We start from the raw sequence: 10494 nt of genomic DNA, 5'->3' as shown, positions 1-10494 counted from the left end.
CCTAATGGGAGATCAATCTTAGAGAAGACCGAAGGTCCTCGAAATTGGTCGAATAGATCATCCATCCTCAGTAGGGGGTACTTATTCTTGATAGCCAATTTGTTCAATTTTCAGTAATCGATGCACATACGCATAGTTCCATCCTTCTTTTTCACGAACAAAACTAGTGCTCCCTACGGAGACACACTAGGGCAGATGAACCCTCATTCTAGTAACTCTAAAACCTAAGCCTTAAGCTCCACAAGCTCTTACAGTGCCATGCTATATGGGGCGATAGACACCGGAGCTGTACCAGAAAAAATCTCCATCCCAAACTCGACTTCACGGTTAGGAGGTAACCTTAGTAGCTCATCGAGGAAAACGTTTCGAAAATCCTTAACTGTTCTAATATCTTTAACTGAAGAAACCTCAGAACCAGAAGCACTGACGTAGGCTAAGCACGCCTCGCAACCCTTACGAGCCAACTTCTAAGATCTAAGTGCATAAATCACATTTGAGAGATAGATCTGACGCTCCCCTATCACAACAACCTTATCACCCTTTTCAGTTCTCAGTTTCACCCGCTTTGCAGCACAGTTCAAATTTTCCTGATGCTTAACCAGCCAGTCCATGCCCAATATGATGTCGAATTCCTCAAAAGGAAGTTTCATCAAGTCAGCTAAAAATATCATTCCCTGAACCTCCAAAGGTACATCCTCAAATAATTTGTTCACTCTCATTAACTGTCCTAATGGCCTCAACACGGTAACCTCACTCGTAGTGATCGTGTGATGTGACACGTGCAATAAGTTTTATAATTTTTATAATGGATCGTTCCTTGAAACCCAACTAACTATCACGACAAAGGCAAGCACACCTGTCGAATAGTAGTATAGACTTAACAAGACTGGATTCTCGAACCCAAAGGAACTAAAAGTACTAGTATTAACTTTCTTTTTATTATCTAGCCTAAAAATTAAGTATTTTGTTTATCTAAACTAATTAACTAAAATAAGAACGCACAGAAAGAAAATTTGAAGAAATTTTTTTTGAGAAAACTGATTGATTAAGACAATACCAAAGGAAAAATCCACCTAGACTTCATTTGTTATTTGACTCTAAATAAGACGATTTATTCATTTGACTTGATCCGTAGAAATCCCTAATTTATATTATTATCTCTCTCGAGACTAACAACGTCTAACCCTAGGTTGATTAATTGAAATCTCTTTCTAATTAACTCTCTAGTGTTTCATTAACTCGATCTATAGATTCCCTTATTAGGTTTCACCCTAATCTGGTAAAATCTTGTCACCCTATCTCTAGGAGTGCAATCAACTCCACTCAATTATGCTAGATCTACTCTTAGACAGGGACTTTTTCTCCTTTGAATAAGCACATCAATACTTGAATCAATATCCTGGAATATTAAAGTAAGAATTAAGAACACATAATTAAGAACAAGTCAGATATTTATCATACAATTTAGAACATAATAACAAGATCCGTCTTCGGTTTCATTCCCCTTAGGTATTCAGGGGATTTAGTTCATTTTTATGAAAGGAAACATCTCAAAAGAATAAAGATAACAAAACATAAAGAAAACCCAAAACTCCTAAAGGAAATTGAAGGGAGATTTTTAGTCTTGAAGATGAATCTGGCTTCGGAAATGGATCAATCAACTTTCTTCAAGTAATTCCTTGCCTCCTACCCTGTGTGTCTCCTCTAATCCTCCTCTAGTGTGTTTAAACGGGCTTTAGAATGCCTAAAAACCCTCAAGAGTGGCCATTGTTTGAATAGGAATAAACTTGGGCTTGACAGGGACACGTCCATGTTTGATTTCTTCAATCCATGTTCGAGGCTGTTAAATAGACACGGGCGTGTGGTCTACTCGTATAAGGAAGTCCAAGCCGTGTTAGAGTCTGCTAGAACTACACGGGTGTGTGGTTTACCCGTGTACAGAAGTCCAGGCTGTGTTGATTTCACATGTTGGTCCATTTTCTCCGTTTTCGGCCTGTTTCTTGCTCTTTTTACTCTTCTATGCTCACCTAAGTATAAAACATGAAATTAAAGGATTAGGAGCATCGAATTCACCAAATCTAAGGAGAAATCATCCATAAATGTGCTAAGCATGGGATAAAAATATGTATAAATTGCGGTTTATCAAATACCCCCACACTTAAGCGTTTGCTTGTCCTCAAGGAAAATCCTCAACTTACAATTAAGAATTTATTTTTCTTAACTTATAATTCGTATCAATAATATCTCAAAATAAACCATAAGTAATCATACGTTGAGAATTCAATTGAAAGAACATCAAAGTTTCAAACATTCCAAGTTGAGCATTTTATCACGAAAACATAGGTGTCTCCCCTCATCTAAGTGACTATCTTTGATTAAAAATATCACAGAGTTTAACATCCTCACTAAGGATTCACTCAAATTACTCGAGGTGTTTAAGGACGACAAGTTAAGCACTCAATAGTGAATATGAAAAGTTATTACCATAGGCTTGCATGAAAATCAAATCTCCACCACTATAAATTGAGATGAAACATCAATCAAAAGGTCTTTAAAAGGTTGTAACGTGGCTTTGGTTAGGGGTGTGGTCACAAGCTGAAAAAGAAGGTTAGAATCGAGATTGAATTGAAAAAAATTACCTAACTAGAAAAATAATTAATCATTAATTGAATACATGTGAGCTTCTTCTCAGAATATGGAATTAAACACTTAAGCTCAAAAACAAAGAATTACTACTAATCTATAGGTATGTTTTAAATTTAAAAAAAAAACAACAAATCAACTAACATAGGCTAACTATCAAAAATAAAACTTAACTAAGAAAGTTATTCAAATCAAATTTCGACAAAAATAGGGATCAAATTAATTTAGGGGATTTCAACAATAATGGGTTATGGGTTAATACTGAGGGTAAATCAATGGATGACTTATTAGGCTCAAGGGGGTTTACTAAGGGTTAATTATGAAGGTAGGCTTTTATGGAGTGTGTGGGTTAAACCTAAGTGCCTTTATCATCTTGACATGTCAAATCAAAGGTGTGGTATTAACATCTATAATCAATCAAATTCTAGAATAACTGATCGCGTTATTTCGTGATAGGTTTTAAATATTTATAATTAATCGTTCTTGAAACTAACTATTATCGCGATGTAAGCAAGTGAACCTATCGAATAGTAGTATAGTTTTAGCAAGACCGAATTGTCGAACCCAAAGGAACTAAAAGTACTAGTAATGACTGTCTTTTTATTATCTAGCCTAAGAATAAAGAGGTTTTGTTTTGACTAACTAATTATCTAAACTAAGAACTCACAGAGAATGGAATTGGGGAATTAAATTCGAGAAAAATCGATTGAATTAAGACAATACCTAAGGAAAAATCCACCTAGACTGTACTTGTTATTCTGGCTCCGAATCGGACGATTTATTCATTTAACTTGTTCCGTAGAGATCCCTAAGTTATGTTATTATCCCTATTCAAGACTAATAACGTCTAATCTCTAGATTGAATAATTGAGGCCTTTCTCTAATTAACACCCTAGGGTTGCATTAACTCGATCTATGGATCCCCTTATTATGTTTCACCCTAATCCGGCAAAATCTTGTCACCCTATCTCTAAGCACGCAATCAACTCCGCTTAATTATGAAAAATGTACTCTTAGACATGGTCTATTCCTCCTCTGAATAAGAGCTTATCTTGAATCAGTATCCTAGTATATCAAAAAAGAATTAAGAACACATAATTAAGAACAAGTTAAATACTTATCATAAAATTCAGAAAATAATAACAAGATTCATCTTAGGTTTCATTCTCCTTAGGTATTTAGAGGTTTTAGTTCATAACTAAATAAGAAAACATCTCAGAATAATAAAGAATACAAAACATAAAGAAAACCCAAAACTCCTGAAGGGAAATTGAGGGGAGATCTTCAGTCTTGATGATGAATCCAGCTTCTGAGATGGATCAATCGGCTTCCTTCAAGTAATTCCTTCCTTCCTCCTTGTGTGTCTCTCTTTCTTCCTCCTCTAGGGTGTATTTATAGGCTTTGGAATGCCTAAGAGCCCTCAAATTTAGCCTTTTCCGAATTGGACTCAACATGGGCTCGGTAGGGACACGCCTGTGTGACACGCCATTGTGAATCGCGCTTTGAATCTACCAAATTGACACAGCTGTGTGGTCTGCCCGTGTGAGGAAGTCTAGCCCGTGTTGATTTTGTACTTTGGCCCATTTTCTCCATTTTTGGCCTGTTTCTCGTTCCTTTCACTCTCATATGCTCTTCTAAGTATAAAACATGAAATTAAAGCATTAGAAGCATCGAATTCACCAATTCGAAGGGAAAATCATCCATAAAATGCGTTAAACATGGGGTAAAAGTATGTATAAATTACGGTTTATCAAATACCCCCACACTTAAGCATTTACTTGTCCTCAAGCAAAATTCTCAACTCATAATCAAAATAAATTCTTCTCAATTTATAATTTTTATCGATAATATCTCAAAATAATCCACAAGTAATCATATATTAAGAATTCAACTCAAAGAACATCAAAGTTTCAAACATTGCAAGTTAACTATTTTATCTTGAAAACATAGGTGTCTCCCCTCATCTAAGTAATTACCTTTGATTCAGAATATCACAGAGTTTCACATCCTTGCTAAAGATTCACTCAAACCACTCGAGGTGTTTAAGGACAATAAATGAAGCACTCAATAGTCAATAATGAAAAGTCATTACCATAGGCTTGCTTGAAAATCAAATCTCCACCACTATAAATTAAGATGATACATCAATCAAAAGGTCTTTAGAGGGTTGTAATGAGCTTGGTTAGGGGATGTGGTCACAGAATGAAGGAAAAAGTTAGAATCAAGATTGAATTGAAAAATCACTTAACTAGAAAAAGATTTAATCATCACTTGCATACAACAGAGCTTTTCTCAGAATATGGAATTTAACTTCTTTAGCTCAGAAGATTACTACTACTAATATGTATACATTTTTTTAAGAACAAGTTAAATAACATAGACTAACCATTAAGAACAAGACATAGCTAAGAAATTTATTCAACTCAAATCTCGACAAAAATAAGGATAAAAAATAATTGAGGGGAATTCAACAAAAAATGGGTTAAGGGTTAATATTAAGGGTAATACAAGAAATGTCTTATTAGGCTCAAGGGGGTTTACTAGGGGTTAATCGTGGAGGTAGGCTTTTCATGGCATGAGTGAGTTAATCCTAAGTGCCTTAATCATTTTGACATATCAAATCAAATGGTGTGGTCTCGACATGCATAATCAAGCAAGTTCTAGAATAACAATTCAATACTGACGCACTCAAGGCAATAATGAAAATGAGCATGAAAGAAATAATAAATGCTCAAAAGGCTCAAAAATCTCACAAAAATTATGGCTTTTTGATGTTTAAAACTTGTGAATTCTGACTCAAAGTAATACCTAAACTTTTGGGAAACAACCTAAATTTTTAAATTCTTAAAAATCAACTTATCATGCTCGATTTTCTAATGTCTTAAAGTTTAAACAATCAAAGCATAAATGCCTATGTTTTAATTCAAGATATATCAATAAAAATCATAAATCAATCAAAATTTATCCTAAATATGATATGAGAGCTTTTTAAGAGAACAAGGCAGTCATTCAGGAATTTTTCTGATAGTAAAATGAATACCCCCACACTTAAGATGTACATTGCCCTCAATGTAAAAAGATAGGTATAAAAATAAGATAGGGAGAGAACTGAAACTTCCTGTGTTGAAAATGGATGAAATTTATGGATTAGCGAGAGCAAGTTGCTGGAAATACAACTGCAGGGCAAACATGATTCTGAAGGATAAAAGTGTAATTGGGGGAATAATTTGATAGTAATCGTAAAGATAAGTCATTTTAAAAATAAAAGAATCTTCAAAAATAAATAAATAAAATCGATAATCTAATTTTTTTTCAAGTGGCACGGCCACTTTACACGCCCGTGTGGATCGTGTCCTGCCCGTGTTTGGTGAAGTGAGGTGTCATCACACGGCCTTCCGGCATGCCCGTGTGTCTAGGTCGTGTGGCTACATGATCATGTTACACGGCTGTGTGTGATGTGGTTTGCTTCTCCCACGGTCGTGTAGCTCTGCGTACGTCTGTGTTATTTTGATAGTGTTGTCCACGGGTGATAGACACGGACGTGTCGCACACCCGTGTGCATTTGGAAGATTTAACCATGGCCAGATCGCACGCCCGTGGTGACTTATCGCATCTCATGTTGGGAAAGATAACTTTGACCCTGTTTTCGCATGGCCATCTCGCACGGTCGTGTTTTCGTCCGTGGTGGTCACACGGCCTTAAGCATGACCATGTGATCGGCCGTGTGGAGTTGGGAACCTGTGTTTCAAAGACTCTGTTAGTGACCTAGATGTTTAAGAATTGAAATTTAAATAATTTAAAACCGTTAGTACCCGAGTTTACTCCCGAGAAGTGCTTGTTTATAGTTTAAGCTCGACTGTTACCTTGTTGGTTTATTCAGGGCAGTTTGTGGAGTCGTAGCTCCTATCCGTCGTCTTTAAAATTCTCCCCGTTATAAAGTTTGAGACGATGTTCATTTACTTTGAAAGTACCGTGTCATGGGTGACTTACCTCTAATGTGCCATGTGGAAGAACAGATTGAATTACGAAAGGTCCTGACCATCGCGATTTAAGTTTCCCAAGAAACAATTTGAGTCTTGAGTTGTATAGGAGGATAAGATCTCCAACTTCAAATTGTTTTTGTTGCTTTAAACAAGTGTCATGGCGCCGGTTCGTTGCTTCCTTGTATAGGCGTGAGTTTTCGTATACATTAGCTCGCCACTCAACAAGTTTGTTCAGCTTCATCAACCTATTTTTTCCTGCAAGTTCAGGATCAAGGTTTAGAAATTTAATAGCCCAAAAAGCTTTATGCTCTACTTCGAATGGTAGATGACAATTTTTTCCATAAACAAGTCTGTAAGGTGATGTCCCTATGGGGGTCCTAAGAGTAGTTCTATAAGCCTATAAGGCATCATCTACTTTCATTGCCTAATCTTTTCTATTTGATTCTACTATTTTTTTCAAGGATCTGTTTGATTTATCGGTTTGCCACTTCAACTTGTCTGTTAGTTTGAGGATGGTATGGGGTGGCTGTTCTATGATGAACTCTGTATTTTTTAAGATTTTTTTCAAATTGGGTATTACAAAAACGAGTGTCCCTATCACTGATAATTGCTCTAGGTGTTCTGAATCTCGAGAAGAATTTCTTAAGGAAACGTACTACCACTCTAGCATCATTAGTAGGTAGAGCTTGGGCTTCCACCCATTTGGACATATAATCAACTGCTACTAAGATGTATTTATTCCCAAATGAACTGAGGAATGGGCCCATGAAATCGATACCCCAAACTTCAAATATTTCACATGAAAGCATATAGTTTTGAGGCATTTCATCAAGTTTAGATATGTTACCTGCCTATTGGCATTTGTCACATAAGGTAACGTACCTGTTAGCGTCTTTGAATAACGAGGGCCACTAAAAACCTGATTCAAGTATTTTATATGCGGTCTTAGTTCCACTATAGTGTCCTTAAGTTGTCCCTGAGTGGCAATGTTCCAATATCTTTGATGTTTTGGTTCTTGTAAGGCATCATCTAATGACTTGATCTGCACATCTGCGAAAAAAAAGGGGTCGTCCCAAAATTAGTTTTTCACATCATTAAAGAATCGCTTCTTTTGCTGGTGTGTTAACCTTTTTGGGATAATGTTAGTGGCTAAAAAAATTGCGATGTCTGCAAATCAAGGTACCTCGGAGTTAGATATAGCGAAAATTTGTTCTTCAGGAAATGAATCTTTTATTTCAACTTCATCTAGTTCCTTGGTATTGGAGTTCTCAAGCCTAGAAAGATGATCAGCAATGAGATTTTTAGCTCGTTTTTTATCCTGAATTTCTAAGTCAAATTCCTGCAATAGGAGAATCCATCAATTATGAGTTGAGGTTTTGCATCAGTTTCAGTTAAAAGGTAGCGAAGGGCGGAATGGTTAGTGTAAATAATGACTTTAGACAATATAAGATATGATCAAAATTTATTGAATGCAAAAACCACAGCTAGCAATTCTTTTTCTGTAGTAGTATAATTCTCTTGTGCAGCTGTCAAATTTTTGCTAGCATAAATTGAGAAGAATTTATTTTGATTAGGAGTTCTTAGGTATTTAGGGTATTTAGTTCATAACTAAAAAGGAAAACATCTCAGAAGAATAACGAATACAAAACATAAAGAAAACCTAAAACTTCTGAAGAGAAGTTGAGGGGAGATCTTCAGTCTTGATGATGAAACTGACCTCTGAGATGGATCAATCGGCTTTCTTCGAGTAATTCCTTCCTTCCTCTCTGTGTGTCTCCTTACTTTCCTCCTCTAGGGTGCATTTATAGGCTTTAGAATGCCTAGAAGCCCTCAAAATTGGCCTTTTTCGAATTGGACTCAACTAGGGCTCGGTAGGGACACACCTGTGTCACACACCTGTGTCACATGCCCGTTTGAGTCGTGCTTCGAATCTGCCAAATTGACACGGCTGTGTTGTCTTCTCGTGTGAGGAGGTCCAAGCCATCTTGAATTCATACTTTGGCCCATTTTTCTCTATTTTTGGCCCGTTTCTCGTTCCTTTCGCTCTCCTATGCTCTCCTAAGTATAAAACATGAAATTAAAGCATTAGGAGCATCGAATTCACCAATTCTAATGGGAAATCATCCATAAATTGCGTTAAACATGGGGTAAAAATATGTATAAATTACGGTTTATCAAATACCCCCACAATTAAGGATTTGCTTGTTCTCAAGCAAAATTCTCAACTCATAATCAAAATAAATTCTTCTTAATTTATAGTTTCTATCGATAATATCTCAAAATAATCCATAGGTAATCATCCATAGGTTTTAGACGGGTGTTGTTTACCTTAAAAGTACCGAACTTGGGATGACTCACCTCGACTGTACTGAATGGGAAAATGCTAAGTACCGTAAGAGGGATTTCTTCATTCGGTGTGGTTGTGACAACGTGTGGATCTACGGCATCTAATAAAACTTTATCTCCAACCTTAAGTTGATTTGGAAAGGTATTGAGCTTGTTCTGGCGTAGTTTTGGTTTATCGTGTGTTCTCGATTTATCCGTCCGCCATTCACTTAGCTCCTTGATTTGTAACCTTCGATCTTCATGAACAGGTCCTTTACTATTGAATGCTCATCCTAGTCTATTTGGGTTTCTTGAGACCTAATTGTTTGAACATTTTGTAGGGCATGACGTTAGTACTAGCCCCTAAATCAGCTAATGCATTATTAACATCTAAACTACCAATTAAGCAAGGAATCGTAAAACTCCCTGGATCTTTTAGTTTGTTGGGTAGTTTATTTTGGAGAATAGCTGAGCAAACTGTGTTTAGCTCCACATGCGACGCCTCGTCCAACTTTCGCTTATTTGCTAAAAGCTCCTTTAAAAATTTCATTGCGTTTGGCATTTACGATAGGGCTTCAATAAACGGTAAGTTAATATGTAATTTTTTTAAGAGTTTAAGGTATTTACCAAATTTTTAATCTAAGCGGTCTTTCCTTGTCGCGTTGGGCTATGACAGACGAGGTTTATATTCGACATTCACTGATTTGTTTTTATTATGACCTACCTCACCTTGTCCTTTGCTTACCACAGTTTCTTGAATTGGTTATGGCTCAGGCTCAACGACTCCTTCGCCATCTTGAATATTAATTGCGTTGAGCTATTCCCTTGGGTTGGGTTCAGTATTACTTGGCAAGCTACATCGTGGTTGTTCGGAGATTAGTTTAGAAAGCTGGCCTATCTGAGTTTCGAGCCCTTGGATTGACGCTTGTTGATTTTTAAGTGCTATTTCGGTGTTCTAAAAATGGGTTTCTGATATCGAGATAAACTTTGTGAGCATCTCTTCAAGGTTCGGTTTCTTTTCCTGTTGATAGGGTAGCTGTTGAAAATCTGGAGGATGTTGTGGTCTTTGATTTCCTTGACCGCCCCACGAGAAATTTGGGTGGTTCCTCCAACCTGCATTGTAAGTATTACTATATGGATTGTTTTGAGATCGAGGATTATTACCCATGTAATTTAACTGCTCGTTATCCATGTTGTGGCCATAAGATCGGTATTCCGAATGACTTGTTCCACCTCCACTTGCTTCGCACTGCATTACTGGGTGAACCTGTAAAGAACTAAGAAAACCATCAATTTTCTTATTCAAGAGTTCTACCTGATTAGAGAGCATGGTATCCGAATCGACGTTATAAACACCAGTTGTTTTCGTTGGTTTTGTCCTCATGACTTGCCACTGATAGTTATTCAGTGAAATCTCCTCTATAAATTCATAGGCATCTCCAAGTGTTTTATTATTGATGGTTCCGCCAGCAGCTGCGTCAACCGTTTACCGAGTCGAAGGATCAGGCCATTATGGAACGTTTGAACCTGAAGCCAAAGCGGT

At 36.7% G+C, this 10494-nt stretch overlaps 1 protein-coding gene across 1 annotated transcript; it reads right to left on the bottom strand.

Moving 5' to 3' along the window:
• Positions 1 to 248: 248 nt before the first annotated feature.
• LOC107958955 (uncharacterized) lies at positions 249 to 719 on the bottom strand. The gene is made up of 2 exons (XM_016894884.1): positions 531 to 719; positions 249 to 467 (listed from the first exon to the last, which is right to left on the bottom strand). The coding sequence occupies exons 1-2, from the start codon at positions 717 to 719 to the stop codon at positions 249 to 251; spliced, it is 408 nt and encodes a 135-aa protein (XP_016750373.1).
• Positions 720 to 10494: the final 9775 nt, after the last annotated feature.

The sequence above is a fragment of the Gossypium hirsutum genome, chromosome A11 (genome assembly GCF_007990345.1).
Source record: "Gossypium hirsutum isolate 1008001.06 chromosome A11, Gossypium_hirsutum_v2.1, whole genome shotgun sequence".
In the NCBI taxonomy this organism is placed as follows: domain Eukaryota; kingdom Viridiplantae; phylum Streptophyta; class Magnoliopsida; order Malvales; family Malvaceae; genus Gossypium; species Gossypium hirsutum.
Note: the sequence above shows the minus strand (reverse complement) of the source record. Positions and strands in the feature narration are given on the sequence as shown.